The sequence below is a fragment of the Lissotriton helveticus genome, chromosome 4_1, assembly GCF_964261635.1.
Source record: "Lissotriton helveticus chromosome 4_1, aLisHel1.1, whole genome shotgun sequence".
In the NCBI taxonomy this organism is placed as follows: domain Eukaryota; kingdom Metazoa; phylum Chordata; class Amphibia; order Caudata; family Salamandridae; genus Lissotriton; species Lissotriton helveticus.
In genome coordinates, this window is record NC_136063.1 from 2,074,615,074 (window position 1) to 2,074,635,321 (window position 20,248).

The window sequence follows — 20,248 nt, forward strand, 5'->3', positions numbered from 1 at the left end:
TGGTTAGAAATGGGAAAGCAATTTGCAACCTATGTACTAACAGGCTGCATGACAAATTGTACATTGAGAAGTGATCCTTAATTGACCTGTATAATGAACATTAATTAGGCAGGTCAACGTTTGTGACTCCCTGTGTTGGGCTACAAGTACAGGAAGTACAGGAATGGAAGACTGCTAGGGACAACAGACCTCTGTCCCATGCATGTGCATTACCAAACGGGATACACTTTTTAAAAGCATTTCGGGTCCATTAAAATGGCTCTTTCTGCAATGAAATAAGATTCCTTCTTGGGAAGACATCGGGAAAAACGGGCATTAGTCTTCTGGACCACTCTCTGTTCCCTCTGAGGCAACTGTCACAATTTCCGAAGGTAAAGAAGCCCCACTTTTACAAATCAGATACTACTCCCTTTGAGTTGTTTATATCTAATCAATTAATTGTGACAACAATTGTGATTACATACTGTTAAGCTAGACATCATTGGCATGGCTTTCACCTAACTTTTTGCCGTGAGACCATCTGTTTTAGCTAGCTTTGTTTTTGCTGCCGTAGGACTCTTTACACTTTACCAATGCTAGCGAGTGTTAAAGTGCTTTTGCTCTTTCCTTAAAACATGGTAACATTGGCTTATAACCAGTTGGCATGTTTAATTTACTTATTAGCCCCTAGTAAAGTGGCACTACATTTGCTCAGGGCCTATAAATTGAATGCTACTAGTGGGCCTGCAGCCCTGATTGTGCCACACACTTAAGTAGTCCCTCAAAAATGTCTCAGGCCTGTCATTGCAGACCCTGTGTGTGCAGTTGTAAACTGTCATTTCAACCTGGCAACGTAAAGCTTTTGTCACACTTTACCCTCTTTAATACATATAAGTCACATCTAGGGAAGGCCCTGGACAATCCAGAGGGCAGGATTCAATGTATTTAAAAAGCAGGGCTTGTACATTTAAGTTTTACATGTCCTGGTAGTGAAAACGAGTACATTTGTATTTCACTACTGCAGGACCTATCCCTCCCATAGCATAACATTGCAGTTGCCTTATGACATTTTGTAAGTGTAACTTCCAAATGGGAAGAAAAACCCAGTTCATGTTTGGTGTCTCTGGAATCACAATTTAAAATCCTAACTTATGGTGAAGTCAGACTTTACAATGCAGTTGTAAAAATGCCACTTTTAGAAAGTTGCCATTTCCTTGCCTTAGCCATTCTGTGCCTGCAGCCTGTCTCTGGGTCACATGACTGGTTGTGGCTGACAGTTGGGCTTTAAGTATTTCCCCTAGACAGCCACATACAATGGGGAGCTTAGGTGTGACTGGATGGGCTATTACTGGCAAGATGGGAGGAAAGAGCTTGGTACAACCCCACTTACACTTGAATAGGCTTTGTCCTGTCTCCACACAAATAGCTGCATACTCCCTATAGTTGGTCTTGGGCCTGGGCCAGGAAGGCAGGGCATCCGTGCACTTCAAAGACATGGCTCAAGAAGCTTGCCCTCCACTTCAGGGGTACAGCTGTGTATAAATAGTTGACCTCAGACACCACCACGTCAGTACACTTCTGGACCTCTGGATATTCTGCCAGGAAGAAGGACTGCTGTGCTCCTACAAGGGCTGGCAATACGATGTACTGATGCTCTAAAGGAACTGTTGCCCTGCTGTGCTGACCTGCTGCCCTCTTGCCTAGGGATGAAGAACTGGACCTCCATCTTTATGTTGAATCCAGGACCCTAGAGTGACTCCCCCAGCTAGTCTGCTGGCCTCCTGATCTGACCCTCAGGGACATAAAAGGCTCCCAACCAGCTCCTGGACCCAGCTGAAGCAAGTTCCTAATCCCAAGTGATGCCTTTCAAGTCCTAGACCCTTGGACTGGCGTAGGGGCTCTTAAATCAAGATTTGGGCTCTTTTCCGCTTGCACAGAGACCATGATAATCGCATGGGAAACCAGCATGAGACGCAGTCAGTCTGTATCTTTGCACCGCTTGCCAACTCAAAGCTCCAGTACGCCCGTCCACGATGCCATACTGCTCTTCGCGCCACACCGACAGCTGGCTGCAATGCTCTCCTTGCTTCTCACAACCCTCTCCAATGTGAAGAGGACAAAATTTGAGACGGTAAAACTTCAGCTCTTCATTGTGGTCGACCCGAACTTTTGACTTTGCCCAGGTCCAACATGACTAGATTGTTGCACTTGGCGCTTTGTGCTTTTAGGTGCTATTTTACAATTTATTCTTTAAAAATTCATAACTCCAGTTCTACTGATTGGATTTTTGTAATTATGGTATTGCTTTATTTATTAAATTTGACTCTATTTTGGTAACCTGATGTGGGATCTTTTCGTGTGGTGTTTTCACTGTTTGACTAAGTGAGGCACAAATACTTTACACATTGCCTCTTAGTTAAACCTGACGACTCTGTACCAAGTTACCAGTGGGTTGAGCACAGGTTAATTTGAGGTTTTCTTGAGCCTTACCCTGACAAGGACTGCGGTTGCTGCCTGACCAGGGCTCACCCCCCTACCAACCAGTAACCCAATTTCTCATACATACCCACACAAATCTCAAATTGAAGGGTGTGTCATCTGGCCTTGGCCAGACTCTATTTCCAACACGCCTCGGTCAGTCTATATCTGCTGTGAACAGACCTTTATATATTATTGTTCTTCTATTTGTTTATTAGTTTATCATCATTGTATTCAAAAAATTAAAAAACATTTTGGGGGTGTTTGGTGACGAGAATGGTGGGGGGGACAGAGGTCATGCAGCCTTACAGACACTTGCTTCAGGATTTGTTGACCCCAATGGCTTTATTCAAACCCTCATAGACACGCAGACTGATGTAAGAAAGTGACCCGAGAGGGTGTACAACATGGGTCCGAGTCTAGCTTAAGAGATGTGCAAATGCAGGAGAAATGTTATCCCATCAACCCCCATTTCACCACCTCCTTCATGTCTTTGGAGGACCAGAGGAGATAGCTGACCATTATTCATTTCTGCAACACTTTAAAGTCTATTTTCTTCATTGCTCTAGCATAAAGAGGAATGGAACAAACCTTTTTTTTCCATATTTCTTATGTCAAAACAGTGACTAAAAAGGTTTGGAATATGTATGGTTGATTCTGGCTTCCTAAAGAATGCTTACACAACAACTAAATTAATCACATGCTTTTTATACAGTTATTGAAGATCTCAGACGTATTAAAATCAAACAAAGTATTGCTTCTGACTTGTGAACACATTCCTTTCAATTGTTTGCAATACAAATAAAACTATTGTTCCAAAGCAAAACACTTGTGAGTTTGCTCAACACATGCGGCTGCAGTACAAGCAGCCCTGATTTCCAAGAGTGTATCAAGAGGCTCGCAAAAAAAGGCCAGCTGTCACATAAAATGTCACTCTTCAGGCCCTGACAGTCAGCAGCAGATGTATGACAGTGATTGGGAAAACTAAGGTCCCCTTCTCTCGTCTCTCATGCTCTAGGTCTAGAAATATGTCACTAAATTCATCAGTTCAATTTTCAGTCTGTCTTTATAAAATAGGCACTTAGCAGGAATAAATCATGATGCGAGTAGTGTACGAAAAATAAATGTCCCTCGCAACTTCTCACCTATATGTACAGTAACATTTTTTATTTTTTTGTTTGTTAAATTATGTATGTAATATATCCTTTATATTTAAACAATCTCTTTGATGTGTTGAAGATCTAATGTGTACTTTGATATGGATTTTACTGTGCATGCATTTAATAATATGCATAAGCTTTTTATTGGACACTTAACAGGATCATGTAGTCCCAAGCAGCAGTGACAAAAAAGACACACAGAGCTTAACAGTAGGACCAGTTAGGAACTCAACGTAAGTCGTGCACATTCCGGTTTAGCGTACATATTCGTCACCAGATGTGTGTCTCTCAAACGTGTGGTCCCGTTTTCCATTGTGACCTAAGCTACACCTCACTAACAAGCCCTTGGAATGCTGAACTGCTTCTTTAGGCATGGAGTTGGACTGGTTTTTGGTCGATTTACTTAACATTTAAGCAACACTGTGCAGCAAGGCAAGTTGCTGTGCTGGGTTGTGTGAATGAGAGCATAATGCAGGACACATACAAAGAAGAAATAATGAGGAGAAATAAAGATGTTTCTCCTTGCAACGCCTCAATGGAGAAGGCATAGCATTTTGACGCAAGGTAAAGCAAGGCAGCGCTAGCCTCTGGGTTGTGTAGCTTTGTATTTACTAAACTACGCAAAGTCACGCACAGTAAGCCTGGCTTCGTAAATACCAAAACTGACTATGTGTGGGGCTGTGCACCAAAAGTGACACAATCTAATTCAGAATTATAGTAAATTTGCCTCAGAATCTCCATCTGTTATGGACCAAATTGTCTTTGTCTTATTTAAAGTGCTACCCAGATATAGTCTGAGCGGTTTCGAATTTTAACACAACCACGTTTTGCTCAATGGTGTACTTCATCCAACTTGAGGAGGAATATAAAAGAGTGATTACCCCCTGGACAATGATTCCCCATGTATAATTTTGGCAGGTCAGAAAGGAAACAAAACCACTCTTTAAAACACCATTCGTAGGATAGCTCCATGCCGACAGAGTGATTAATCCAAATTGTTTAAATGTCTTGTGTAAGAAATTGGGTAACTGGCTGAGACGAGTGAACAAGCAGCAACCACAATCCATGTCAGGGTGAAGTCACACGAAACCCTCTGCTCTTGTCAATACAGTGGGTTGGAACGTGAGCAGCTTGTTGGAGTCGGAGTTCAGCAGAGCACCCATCACCACGCGCATTGCGGCACACACCGTGAGTTATTGCGCATGTCATGCCACGCACAGTGGCCATTTTTAATCGTGCAGATTGATGTTCTTTCCGTGGAACCAACGAAGATCCACACAATGAGAAATTATTCTATCGAGAAGTCCCTTAATGGTGATTCTCACACCAGCACAGCCCATACGGTTACAAGTCTGTTCCAGACAGCGATGATTGGCACATCTTTTTATCATCTTCTTCCTCATCCTCGTCCACATTACCTACACTGACCATCCTAGACAAACAATCCACAGCTACATTACCTTTCTCGTGCACATGACCAACCTGAAAATCAAATTCTTGTAGCGCTATTACGCACTTTGGAATTCTACTGAAAACATTATCCACTCCTTTTCGCATGAACACCTCCCTTAACGTTTTATGGTCCATTCTTACTGTGAAATCCTTACCACATACACAATTTTCCAATATCTTCACTCCTCAGAAGAGTGCAAGTGCTTCCCTTTTGATAACTAAGTACCTGATCTCAGTTAGTTTAAGGGCAAATAAAATAAAAGTCACCTTTCTTTCAACTCCACTTCTTCTATGAAAGAAAGTTGCAACCAGCCCTTTCATTCTTGTATCTGTACATATCACATTATCAAATTCTGGACAATAGCTTTTTAAAATTGATATATTCTGTAGTTCTCCTTTCAACTGCAAACATTTCCACATTTCTTATCTCACTTAAATTCAACATCTTTCTCAACAAAGTCCTCATCCCAAACATCTTTTCTAAAAAAAACGTTAACTATAGAATTCCACTATTCCCAAGAAAGATGCTAATTCTTCCTTGTTTTGTAGAACAGGCATTGAATTGTTGCTTTGAACAAGTTCATTCTTGGGTCTCAATCCTTCCCTGGTCAACATTTGACCAAGAAAGTACAGTTGTTCTCTATGAACTTTACATTTATTAATTGAGTTGTTTTTTCAAACATTCATCACATAACTTTCACAAAACCACACAAACTATTTTATCATGTTCTTCTAATGTGTTCCTAAAATTAAAATATCATTCTGGCACACTTTCATCCCTAACAAATCTCCCAGAAAACAATGTAAACGGCATCCTTCTGAATCTATATGTCCCATAAATCATAATGAATGCAGTGAGATCCACAGAAAGCTCATGCAACCTAATTTAGGACTGGAACTTTCTTTGATTTTATGTATATACGCCTTCAAACAATCTAATGAATCGATAAATACTTCTGGAAATTCTTCGCAAAACACACTTCTGGACTTATCACTTTTTATATTGCTGTTATAGCTAACCACTTTTAAGTCCAACCAGTCTCTTAATCTAATAGTTGGGTCAGAACTAGGATCGACTATGGTTCCTAAATCCAATGGAACCATCTTATCATCGCATCTCCTTTAGCTGCAACATAAATCTCCCTGCAGCCAATCTACCCAAGTATTCCAAAACACCCTCAAAATATCCCACTAACTTTATGGGCTCTCCACCGCAACTGCTCAGTCTTATGTCTGGTTTAAACTGTTTTACATTTTTCTTAATATTATTCTGAAATACTTCTTGTGAAATGATAGTCAGTTTTGCTACCAAGTCAAACAACATCCTTACTTTCTGCCCTTGTACCATCGCTTCATCATAAGGTCCATCACCTTGTTTATCAGTCACATTCCTCCTCATCATCCATTATCTCATTCACTTTCTGTAGGAAGCTGGCTCAGTATATAATACACCAAAGTAAGGTATAATGTGCACAGAGTCCAGTGGATCCCCAAAGGTTGGCAGAGGCTAAAGTAGCTAATACCTTACCCTCTATTTGTAGTAGTAGGGCAAGCAGTAAGGCTTTATCAGAGGGGTGTGTTAAGCATTTATTGTACACACTCTGGAAAGAAATGATGTCACCCACTCAAAGACTGAACTCAGACCAATGTGTTTGTATAAAAATATTATTTAGTTGTATTTTATTTCTAGAACCATGCCAGACCTGGTGCAGGTACGTAAAATAATACTTTGCAAAAACAAAACAGTTGAATGCAGTTGTGTGTACTTGTTTTGTATACAGGTATGCCAATTATTTAGAAACAGTTGAGATTACTTTTCAGGTACTGTAGGATGACTTATTAGATTACTTTAAGTACTCAGTATGATATGCCTAGATATCACTCTGGGACATTTCCTAGATAAAAGGAAAGTAAAACATTTTTTCTCAAAAGACAGTCGTACGTTCCCTAACAAAACACTCTTCACATTTAGAAGTTTTTCTGAGAAAAGCAGTTAATGCACTCATATGGAGGAAAATAGAGTTATAGTTTTGCAGGTAGGTAAACGGTCTTGAGGGGTGAGTTACTGGGGTTAGTACAAGGGTTCCCCCAGGGTCAAGGATGCCACAAGCAGGCCAACAAAGCTCCTGGACGTAAGCTCAGGGCAAAGGGGGATTCAGGTTAGTACACAAAGTGCACCCACAGTGGCAGCAGGGTGCAGGGTGCTGTTTTGGCGTGGGGTGCCCTGTTGTTTTCAATAGGAGTTGCCTGTTTTGGATTGTGGCTGCAGGCTCGGTTCAGGAAGTCTTCTGGGAAGAGCCAACAGCTGGGCAGGTAAGTTGGAGGGCTCGGGACGTAGGTCCACCTCAGGTCAACTTCTCCAGGGTGCAGGGCGGCTGGATGCAGGAGTGTTTTTTGAGGTCGGATTTCACATTACCAGGCCACTTGCGGTTTGGGGGATATCCGGGCAGAGGCTGCAGGCAACGTCAGAGGGAGAAACTTGGAGGGGTCAAACTACAGTGGACACAGATTCTGGAGTGCTGGGGGAACTCCCTGGGACCAGTGGGCCACTCAGACTCGGGTCATTGGCGTTGGGTGCAGTGGTGGGTCCAGGCATCAGGTTTTTTTTATCCTCAGCAGGCTCAGAGTCTTGCTTTGGAGATTCTTTTGAACAGAGCTGCTATTCACAGGAGATCCGGTCTTTGTTGAAGGCAGTCAGTCCTCCCAGGGGTTCTGGAGGTCACTGGCTGCAACGCAAGGTGATTTTTGATGAAGGATCTCTGAAAACTGCAGAATGGCCGATAGGGCTTGGGCCAAGTCAGTTCTTCTCTGCAATCTCCTCAGCTTGGCGTCTTTTTTCTTCCTCCTTCTTCGTAGATTGCAGGAATCTCTCTTCTTGGTTCAGGGTTGCCCCCTAAATACTGTATTTAGGTGGTGTTTTACGGGTCTCGAGGTCAATAGCCAATGGGCTACTGACCATAAAATGACTACACCCTCTGTGTGCTCACCCCGTGTGGAGGAGTGGGAACAATCCCTAATCCTAATTGGAGAGTGCCTGCCATCTGCAAGATGGCGGGCACTGAAGAGTGGGCTTCACCTCTCATCCTCCACCTGAGGGATGGGGTTGACAGAGATGGGCACACCTTCTGGGCTGTGATTATTTTTCCTGCCTGTCCTCCTGTCGAAAGGGGGGTGAGACAGGAAGGGAGCCTGCTTCTGATAGTAGGAGAGGCTGAGGGTCAAATTACAGAAGCTAATGGCCCATAGGAATGAATGGGAAGTCATTCCTTATTTGCGATTAGCAATTAGCGAATCGCAAATAAGGAAGCAATTTCAAGGGTGCCAGGGTGTCCAAAGGACACCCTGTTGCACCCCTGAAATGGTAATGTTCACTGGTGTTGCGCACACACATGTCCCAAGGACATGTATGTGTGTAACATACAGCTTAGAAAAATGCACTAGAGTGCATATTTCTAAGTTTTTGATATTTACCACGTAGTTAGACTTCGTGGTAAATGGCGGCCCCAGATTGCGAATTCGCAATCTTGGAATGGTACATGCATTGCATTTAAGGAATCGCAAATTGCGATTCCTTAAATGCAATCGCAATTTGAGAACTCGCAATTATTTGTGAATTCTTAAATTCCGAGTGCATGAACCCTTGATGCATCTCAAATGCCATTTTTGCGGGCGCAAACGGCTGAATTTTGCGATTCGCAGAGTTTGCGCTCGCAAAAATGCTTGATGCATCTACCTTAATGTCTTTTATTTACCTGTTTTGATAATTAACTCATAAATAAAAGGCATTGTCATTTACAATGCCACCAGCTCTAAGTCTTGTAAATGTGTGACGTATTTCACTTCAAAGAAGCGGCCGCCATTGTCCTGGGCTGCTTGGAAAGAGAAAGCGCGCATGGCGCACTAAATGTTGTAGGAAAGCAGGTGGTGCCTGCTGTTGGAGAAATTCATTAAAGAAAATAGTGGTTACAGCTAAATAAGACATACCGTGTAACAACAGAAGTAAAAGGCCAGTCCTCATGGGAGGTTACAAATGAAGACAAGGCGGTAACAAGCCTATTAACGAATCAGAAGCCAGCATTCAGAAAGGACAATGACACAAGCCAATGAAAATTATGGGCGGAGAGTTGGCAGGGCTTCAAGGCTATACTCGAATACTGCATGTCCCGCAGAGCAGTGTATGTGCCACACAGGCAACACCTAAAAATCCTGTGAGCGCAAAGCAGGTATTGTTTCACTGCTCTAACCTTTGACACTGGAGCGCATAGCGTCGGTTCCTGACCTGTATTTACAAAACCTCAAATTTCAGGACCATTGCTACGAATATCTTATTATTTCAGCTAAGGAAACTTGGTCTGATTCCAATCACTGACATTTATTTCCCCCTTTTCTCTCTTTGTGCCAAGAGGATTCAGGCGCACGAGTGTTCAAATAGACACAGACCACACTCTTAACACCAGCAGGATCCGAAGGGGATATAAAAAAAAGTAAAGAGGATTTCACACAGGTTATCAGTGGGCCAGAATCTGGGCCGCGCTGTAGTGTCTTGGTGTGTACACGTTCTAGTGTTCCTGTGTAATGTAACACACTATACACCCACCCACCACAGACGTCATGGTGTCACATGACGCTGCCAATAAAAGAGGCTGAGCGCACGTGCTCAAGACCTTTCCTACCACTCATTCCTGGTGTCCGTGTCCATCCTTGCTGCGCCTAACATGCGGGCCTAGGGCCCATTACATACAACCTTACAATGGCGACGAGGTCGGTAGCGCAACCCATGCGTGCCACTACCCTACACTGAGGAAAAGGGGGAGAGAGTACCCGCCTGAAGGGCACCCCCTGCAGCAAGGCACAGCGAGCCCAGAAGCCGGTGAGCACGTCGGAGCCCAGCAGCCATCAAGAGGCGAACAGCTAGCCGACCGAAGCCACCCGCGTCAGCCGCCACCAACGTGCCACCGGGAATAGCGGACCGCCCAGAGCCCACCTGAGACGGCCGCGAAGCAAAAACCCCACCAGAGAGGAGCAAGGGCCGGGCGGAGTCCACCCGCCGCGACAGCGACGCAGCTTCTGGCCCGCCGGCCGAAGGTGAGCCCCAGGGGCGAAGCGCTAATAAATAAACCGTGCCATTCATAAGCAGCGCCAGCGGAGCCTACCCGCGGCCTGCCCGAGTCATCCCTTGCCCCCGCCGCGTGTGTAACGTAAGCGGCGGGGCCCAGAGTAAGCCACGGCGTGAAGGGAAGGCGGCAGGACCCGAAAGTTAACAAAAGTAACGAGGGGGAAGGAGCGGAGTAGCTAACCGCCTCCCTAACCCCCTCGCGACGGGGTCCGGGCCGGCGGAGCCCACCCGCGACCGGTTGATGGCACCTCCACCGAAGGAAGACTCAGCAGCGCCAGCGGAGCCCACCCGCGACCTGCCGGCGGCACCCCCAGCGAAGAAGAGACTAAGCAGCGCCAGCGGAGCCCACCCGCGGCCTGCGAGAAGCAAGGCAAGTCTCCGCCGCGCAGCGTGGTGTGTAGAAGCTGCAGCGGCGGGAGACCGGCGAAAGTGGGGCCAGCGGACCAAGAACTTCCTGGAACACAGAGCCGGCGGGGCCCAACCGCGGCCTGCCTCGAGCGCCCCCCGCCCAAGGAGGAGTGAACGGAGCGACGCGCGTCCCCGCCGGAGCACAACACCTTCACCCCCGCCCGCGTGAGTACTGCCGAGGCGGCTGCGGACGGGGAGAGGAGGCAAGGGGAAGCAAGCGTCTGCAAGCGGCCAGCGCCGCCAAGAGCAAGAGGCGCCCCCCTCCTCGTGTGCTCCGTGTGAGGAGCGGAGTGCACGGGAGCAGGGGAGAAGTAAGCGCCTGCACGAGGCCGGCGCCGCCGTCAGCATAAGAGCCCCCTCAGTGAGTGCTCCGTGAGTGGCAGAGTGCCGGCAAAGCGGTCAACACCGCCAGAAGTTTACTTAAGCCCCACCGGGACACTGAAACAAGAGGAACCACCGGTGCACCCACAGAGACTGCCAAAATTGCCCCCAGCATCAAAGCTGCACAACACCAGAGGGACATAAACAGTGCTTTAGCAATGTCTGCCTGACTGTAGCACATTCATAATTCGATACATGTCTGGAACATTAAAAGCAAAGGAAATCTACTCACCCATTCTCAGCAGCAGCTCCAATCCCCTGTGCACTGAAGTAGTAGAGTGCACACCCGGGAAAGACAAGACAGGCTGCTCAAAAGATCCAGCAACACTGCCACCCAGTGGCCAAAAGCATTAGTGCACCAACATCCTCCAGCACTGAAACAAGCATTGTTCAACGCAAAAAAAGTTAACACCATCTAGAGGCAACAGGCGGAGTAGCGCCCCAAAGAAAAGCATCTTAACTCCCAAATCCAGAAAGCGCGCTCTGCGCAGAAGACGCACACACGCACCAGCAAGGAGTAGGCGGCTGCCACTTCCAGAGTGACGTGGGAAGAGGCACCAACGCCTCACCAAGAATCCAAGCAAGGACAAAACGTCTGGAGAAAACGACTGCCAAGCAATGGAGGAACGATCAGGGAATAAGACTGCCGAGATCAGAAGACGGAGAGAGCAGTGACTCCTAGTGGCCACAGGAGATCACCGCAGCATCAACTACTCCCGCCAACGGTCCGAAGCAGCAAACTTCTGACGCCATCCAAAGCAGCAAGTACCCGACGGTCCAAAGCAGCAAAGTACTGGACGTCAGCCAAAGCAGCAAGAAAACGACGCCAGCCAAAGCTGCAAGTACCGAAGACACGCAACAAGTGTCCGAGAGCCGTGGAAAGCACGGGCGCAGATAACGTGCCACGTGGCAAGGCTCAGCCCCCACGAGATGGAAGAAGGGCACAGGTAACGCCACAGTGCAGAACAGTTACCGAAGAAGACCACTAAGCGTGGCACCCCCAGAAGCTGATCCACAGAAAGATCGCGTACCAAGTATGACCCGCGATGGGTCCCCTCAAACAATACCAGAAGGTGCTAACGCGCCTAGTCCGACAGGACGAAGAAACCTGCCAAAACACCAGCAGGATGGGACCGCCAAACGGTCCAGGACGTTCGACCTAATCAAGATCCCTGAACACCAATCCACGAACGTCACCAACAAGAATCCAGAGTAGAGGGTTCGTGACACCAACTCGGGAAGCTAAGGAAGAAGGAGGAAGTGTTCCAGTCGGGGACACACCAGGATCACACATGCAGCTGGCGCGCCCTGCATGGAGGAGCCAGGTCAGGAGAGAAGATGCAAGATCGGACCGAGTGATGTCGCGAAACAGGAAGGAAGAAGAGGAGAGATCCGAGTGGCACGTCTGCCACTGCGAAAAGAAAGGAAGAAGATGTGTGGCACGTCTGCCACTGCGAAAAGAAAGGAAGAAGAGGAGAGAGCTGTGTGGCACGTCTGCCACTGCGAAAAGAAAGGAAGAAGATGTGTGGCACGTCTGCCACTGCGAAAAGAAAGGAAGAAGAGGAGAGAGCTGTGTGGCACGTCTGCCACTGCGAAAAGAAAGGAAGAAGAGGAGAGAGCTGTGTGGCACGTATGCCACTGCGAAAAGAAAGGAAGAAGAGGAGAGAGCTGTGTGGCACGTCTGCCACTGCGAAAAGAAAGGAAGAAGAGGAGAGATCTGAGTGGCACCTCCGCCACCGTGACAAGCTAGGAAGAATATCCACGTGGCCGTTGCCACAGTTAAGAATGGAAGGAGGTTATTCCATGTGGCCGTTGCCACAGTTGAAGAGCAGAGAAGAAGTACATCCACGTGGCCGTTGCCACAGTTAGGAGTAAAGAAGGTAAAGGTGTCAGTGCAAAATAGGTCCCCACTGTTAGTCCGAGGCCGAACTGGTACGTGACCATCCATTACATGGCGAGCTGCAAGAACTTCAACAGCACCCGTTACCACGGAAGCCAACAACACAAGGACTGTGAGGAAAAAGGGGCTACCCAGTCGTCTACAGACTGTTTCCATCTAGCATCTCCAACCTGTGCCAGAGCGGACAAAAGTTCCCCGAAACAGACTGAATTCCACCTGCCCTTTCCCAAGCTGCGGCGGATAGAAAAGCTTGATGGAACTGAACACTTCACTGCATCCTGAGATAAGTTGATTCCCCAAATGTGAATTATCAAGTTGAGTTTTTCATTGATTAAAAAGGGGAGTGATGTAGTGTCTTGGTGTGTACACGTTCTAGTGTTCCTGTGTAATGTAACACACTATACACCCACCCACCACAGACGTCATGGTGTCACATGACGCTGCCAATAAAAGAGGCTGAGCGCACGTGCTCAAGACCTTTCCTACCACTCATTCCTGGTGTCCGTGTCCATCCTTGCTGCGCCTAACATGCGGGCCCAGGGCCCATTACATACAACCTTACAAGCGCCAGAAGAAATCATTCCACAATCAGCTCGCAGAGCAGACGCCATCTGCTGCATCCTTCTCCATCTATACTTCATTTTAAACTCGCGCTGCCGGCTTCCGCACTCTTCTCAGCACAGACATATTTAAATGGCCTCAAACGGAGTTGTTACGTATACTAGACGTGAGCACATACACTAGAACGCTCGGGCTGTCTTACCGCAGTTCCAGGACGCTGATGACGTTTCCTGAGGGGAAAACTCGCCTTACGAAGTTAAAGTCTCCAATGTAGACGCTGCCGTCAGGGCCACACGCCAGGGCCACGGGGGCGAACAGCTTACTGCTGTGCGCGGGGCCGTTGCAGTTGGAGCAGGAAAGGCTTCTCTGCAGGCCGTTGCCAATAACAGTTGAAATGACTGGAGGTTGCTGCGAAATGAACATGTTTTCTCCATCTCCTTTGTGCAGTATGCCTGGAAAGAACACATTTTAAATATATGGTTACAATGAGCGGAACCATCTGCTGTTTCGAAATCCTGCTTCCCACATACTTGAGTTCTAACCCTGCACCAGACAGAGAAAACTTTGGCGAGCACTTCATTGACCGACAGCGTTCAATCAAGGTCATTTTGTGGTTACAGACGGCTTTCTCTGAAAGGTACGCATGCGCACACATACTGTCAAGTGGCCAGGGCAGAATTATGTGAGAGGTAAGCAGATGTAAGGAACTCAGGGGTAGATGTATCAAGATATCCTTTTGCCATTCTCAAATAGCGATTTTTAAGGAATCGCTATTTGAGAATTGCAAAATGGTATGTATGTAAAAATTCGCTATTTTTTAGCGATTTCTTAAAATTCCTTAATTGCGATTAGCAAATTGTTAATCGCAATTAAGGAATAATTTCCCATTCATTTCTATGGGCCAGGAGGCCCATAGGAATGAGTGTGAAATGATTCTCAATTTGCGATTCTCAATTTGCTAATAGCAAATTTAGAATAATTTCAAGGCTGCAGGGGTGTCTCAAGGACACACTGCTGAACCCCTGAAATTGGCATGTGTGCACATATGGCGCACATACATGCCCTAAGGGCACGTATGAGCGTCACATGGCACCTTTACAAATTGCAAAATGTGCATTTGTAAAAGAATTCGCAAATTACCACCAACTACAAGTTGGTGGTAATTTGCGATTTCTTAGCCTAAATTCGCAATTCTGAAATGCATAACACATAGCATTTAAGAAATCGCAATTTGCGATTTCTTAAATGCTTACGCAATATTAAGCAATCGCAAAGTTTGCGATTCCTTAATATTGCGAGGCTTTTTCCATGATACATTCCAATTCCCGTTTTTTTTGTCGCAAACGCTGCTATTTTGCGAATCGCAGCTTTTGTGACAAAAAAAAACCTTGATACATCTGCCCCTTAGACTCTCCAAAATTGTTGGCAGCAGGGGAAAAATGTCGCTTAAGGAATAAATTGTTGATTTCAAATTTGGAGACGAGGTCACTGATTGACAAAAAAAGTGCTCCTGTACAAGAAAATCTTTAAGTGCTGCATGTGCACTTACACGGTACAAAAGTGCAACCACTTCGACAATGCATCTCACATGGGTGCATTTACTGACTCAGTGCAAAATGAAGAGGGTATTCCCTCATTTGAGTGCTGGCATGGTCCTATGCAAATGATATCGCTCCTTGCTTGTGTGCCAAGGCCAGATTTCTGACACAGGTGCATATGCTAAATGGCATTACAGGGTTGAACAATGTGTTCGCCAAAGATGCTGTGGCACGTAAAGTGCAGTGCTTTTTGGGAGGAGTATGGAGATTCTCACAGATCCTTCAGTGATCCCCCCCACATTGAGGGCATGTACAAAGCCCATAATAGGAAATGACATCATATAAGCATAAAAACAAACATCTAGTTATCATCTATTCAATCTAGCTACATTTCTTGCAGATCACTACAGAAAAGCATTCAAACGAAAGCTCTGGTGTCTCATTGGTCAGTACATCATTTTGCCTCTTATAAAAGAAGGCTTACATAGTAGAGGTACAATAGAACATACAGGAATGCATTTTAGAAAAATCATAAATAAGACATGCTTATAATGGCAATAACAGTAAGCAAGTTTCATACAACAATATGCACAGCAAAAGCAATGGATTGACAGCAATTCAAAACTACAAGTTAAATATGGAATATAGTTTATGTAATGGGTGTTTAAAATCTGGTATGCTTAAACAAAATAATTCATTTTCACATCTACTCTCTGTAAAGCTTACTGAACAGCCTTTCCTAATGTATGTATACAATGTGTTAATTTATTTTTCATGCCTGATTTGGATTTGTGACAGCTTGCAACCGAGTACGAAACACACTTAGAAATGTAGCAACACACTCTGTTGGAGGCTTCTGGGGCAGTGCCAGGGCCAGTAAAGGGCAAGCCAAACAGCTGCTACCACTGGCCACTCCTCATTGATCTGATCACAATCATAATGTTCCTCTCTCCAAAAAAGCGTGGCCCCTCTTCTAAATTGCCCTGTGCACATTAAATTAAGCCTTGAACCCCACCTTGAACCCCACTTTAGTAGTAGTCATAAGGAAACCCACAGCACTGTAGAGGCATGCATGTAAAGGTATTTGTTTTGCACAGCTTTAACATGGGTTGATAGCAGCACAGCGCTGCAAGGTATGGTTCCGGAATATCAAGTAAGGGATACTGTTACACCTGACTATTGTAGTCAAAATACGAAGAACACAAATATCAACAAATATGTATCCATTTTTATGCCTAACTGCACATTTATAGATATGAATGAGGCACGTATAGAGAAGTACATAGTTATTTTTTGATATTTTGGTCCTCAATATTTCAGCATATGATATTCCCTACTTGATATACCGCACCCGCACTGAACATAAAGGCAGAAACCCAAGGAACATAAGAAAGGATTTCAGTGGGCAAGAAGTTGGAGGGGTGTAACAAGTGGAATGGTAGTGTACTGAATCTCATCAGCTTAAGCTTTCTTACATTAGTTCAGTGAGAAAGCAATGGTTGATATAAGAGTACTATAGATATGAGATGGAACAATTATTAGAGAATTTTGATTAACACAAAATAACAACATCCCTGAAAGTTTGGAAACATCTGTATTTATTGCAGAGCCAAACATGCTGGGACTGATTCACAAAGATAAACGTACACGTTTGTTTAAATGTATGCCTTTTCAGTATTCACAAAACTGCATTTTCATAGTAAGTTTGCGGGTGCTGAGACTCCGACAGGCCTATCTTTTATTTGTACGGTGTGCTCCCCCTCAACTGCTGAGTCTCCGCACTCATAAACTTACTATTAAAATGCAGTTTTGTGAATACTCCAAAAATGTAAACTTATACTAACGTGTAAGTTTACCTTTGTGAATCAGGCCTGCAGTATTTCTTCATTCAATAGGTTGTCAGATTGGTTGGAAGCTGTGAATTGCAGACATCCACGGCTGCATCTTTTTAGCACCACACTCTGTGGTGCAAAAGAGATGCAACCTTTGAGGTGCTATTTATCAAGCCACACAAAGCCACATTGCGTGGTCCTGAGTCGCTTGATGAATCCAGAGTAATGCAATGCTGCGGAAAGGGCTGCAATGTGTTATTCTGCCACAGGGAGGCGTTTAATGGGTGGTGTATGAGTGTTCCCATACAAAAGCCATAGATTTTGATGCATTCCTAGATTTACCATAATAGGAAGACCTGGGAATGTGCCAACACTGCTATGCCTCCCCAGGTGAGCTGTAACAAGAGGAAATATGTTTTTTTCTCTTTGTTTTTTCCTCTTTCTTTTTTTGGAAGTTTTATATAGCACGAACTTGACCCCAAGGTATAAGAGCACTTTATATGAGCCCCAGTTGCGTTACAGTCAGACACATTCATTTTGTTAGGCATGGGGAGATTAAGTGATTTGACCATAATCAAAGGATGTTGAGCTGTCCCTGCCGAGACTTGAACCCGGTTCCCCAGCTTCGAGGTCGATTGTGCTAGGCGTTAGGCCACATCACACATAGAAAAAAGAAAATGCCTCAGGGGATTGTTTTCAAGGTGTCCTTCCTGCACAAAAACAATTTTGCTTACAACGCAGGCACCCTTGCACCATGATGCAAGAGTGTCTGCATTAGAGCTATGCAGCACAATGTGTGCCAATGTGGGAAAAGGCAGGAATGCCTCGTACAATGTTAAGTACGGCACATTCCTGCCCTTTCTCTACCATGCACCGTAGCACGATGGAGTGCTACGCGCCGTGATATAATAAGTATGCCCCTCAATGTGTGGAAGAATCCACTAGAGGCATTTCCTCCTCCTTGCTATCTCAACGGCAGAGGAAAAGCCACCAGCAGATTCACTTTCAGGTTTAGAACTCCTTCTAGAAATCTTTGTCGTCATTCCTACCCAAATTTTAATCATGGTCTTTATCGCAATGGGTGCAGTTGATGATAGTATTTCTTCTTAACTCATTCCTCTTCAACCACTAACTCTCCAAGTTGGTGAATGAGTTCCAGACACAGCACCTCAGAAACAAAGAGGACAACCACGGTTCTGTGCTCTGAGCTGTGCTGTCTGCTGCTCATGCACTAACCTGTAATGCTACCTAGGTACACGGCTCCCTCCGTTCTGCACCTATATGCAGATGCACAACAGATGTGTGATAAAGTCCCAGATGTCAACAGTGAGGTTATCTCTCTGAGCTATCTTGATGGGATATTGCATCCTTCTGTAAACACGGTCTCCTACCATCCTGCCTTTGATTGCCTTTACTTTAAAGACAGCTTCCTCACGCTTCCCTCATTTGTCATTGTTTTATGTTTGTATTCGACCTGTTGTTTTTATAAGCCTCTTTAACCCTTTTGCTGCGGCGGCAATTCCGCCGCAGTGCTAAGTGGTGGGGGGGCCGCGCGGCCCTCCGACGCTGGTGACGGAACCGCTCCGTCACCCCCCTCGGGTGGCCTGTGCTTGTGGCGGAGTGGTTCTGTCACGGCCCCGCCCGCTCAATAGAACGCGCTGCACAGGCACGAAATCAGCACCGCGCAGGCGCGGCGAGCGGGCCGTGACGGAACCGCTCCGTCACCAGCACAGCCCACCCGAGGGGCTTGACGGAGCAGTTCCATCACCAGCGTGGGAGGGGTTAAAGTTTTGATTGCTATTAACAACTCGCTCCACCCATGTCCTTCTGCCATTGTCAATTAAAAGGTTTTTTGAGTTTTAATTCCTTGGCTTTCAGAACACAACAGCTACTGAGTAAACATTCTATACAGCTAAAGTTCACCCCAGTTTGGTTTTATTAATTACATTTCTACTTCTACAAAGGCAAATGTTCGTTGGTAGAATACAAGGTTTGATTAATGAAAAATCAGGACCAAATAGCTAATTTATATTTTTATCATTACACCTGCCACTGCTAAAATAGATGACAAACGACCTCTTAACTGTGCTAGTCAATTTCAACTGCAGTTAAATGTTAGTCGTATAACTGCTACTGCATTACGTCAATCCCCACAAACCTTTTATCACACCAATTCAAAATGGTGGACTGCTTACAATCAAATTTGAATTGACTAGCTGTAAATTTCTAGACAAATAAAAAAAAATCTTATCATCCTTGATAAAAGCATACAAGTTTTTGACATTTATTTTATAAATTTCATTTTTATCATTTTAAACTGAAACAAAGTATACTGTATAAATACCACTTTTTCTGTTTTCACCAAACTCTGTCTTACCAACGCTGTAATGTAAAGGTGTCTATTCATTTTTTTTTTAATCCACATACTGGCTTAGTGAATGGAATGGTGCTTTTCAAGTCTCAGCATTGCATTGTTTGTCAGCTGTTGTTGGACTTCTCTACAGGGTCATCCCCATTTGTTTGCCTTAACCATCCTCTTTTCTGTATCCTTTTTATTGTCTTTTAGAACTCTGTGAACTGTACCTCAGCTAACGAGAGGTGAGCATAACTGGCGTCACTCTCTGTATCGTAATTACTTGTAATAATAGCAACATTACTGGTAATTATGCATAATTAGCTGCAATCCAGCAGTTAGAGCTATTTTCTTAGTGCAAAATGCACCCTTGCATCCAAAATGTGCCGGGAAAACATTTTGTGCTAAGAAAATAGCACTCAATGCTACCGGACACGAATAGCAGTTGCCAGCAGCAGCTCTCTGTCCCTTTCTTAGTTCGTTGTTTTCGTTGTTTTCTGGGCTCCTGCAGTAGGATTTTTGCCTCAAATTACTCTTAATCACTTAAGCTGATGTAGTGGAGTAATTCTGGTAATTTCACATCACAACAGTAATGCGTAATTACTAAAATAACTTTGATTACTCAGCGTAATGCAAATTTTGCCTACTGATAACCAGTCCTAAAGTGCTTGCGCTCTCTTCTTTAAACATGGTGAACTTGGCTTACACCCAATTGGCACATTTAATTTGCTTGTATGTCCCTAGTCAAATGGTAAAACATGTACACAGGGCCTGGAAATTAAATGTTCTCAAGGGGCTTGCAGCCTTCATTGTGCCACCCACTTATGTAGCCCTTTAAACATATCTCAGGCCTGCCACTACAGCCTGTGTGCAGAATTAAACATCTATATTGACCTGGTAAAATAAACCTTTTGGCAGGGTTAAAACTTCCTATTTAATACATATAAGCCACCCCATACGGCAGAGTGCAGTGTATTAAAAAAGTTGAACATGTGCAGCCTTACATATCCTGGTAGGGCAAAACTCTTAATTACTGCAAGGTCTACCTCTCTCAAAGGATAATATTAGGTTTTCCTTATTGCATTAGTGA

The 20,248-nt window shown here is 45.0% G+C and overlaps 1 protein-coding gene across 1 annotated transcript in view; it reads right to left on the reverse strand.

Moving 5' to 3' along the window:
- The window catches only part of TENM1 (teneurin transmembrane protein 1), a 1,826,288-nt gene that overhangs the window by 383,088 nt on the left and 1,422,952 nt on the right, over positions 1-20,248 (reverse strand). The window contains exon 22 of the mRNA XM_078688755.1: positions 13,638-13,887. Within this exon, the coding sequence (XP_078544881.1) occupies positions 13,638-13,887 (250 nt within the window). The remainder of the gene's footprint in view (positions 1-13,637; positions 13,888-20,248) is intronic.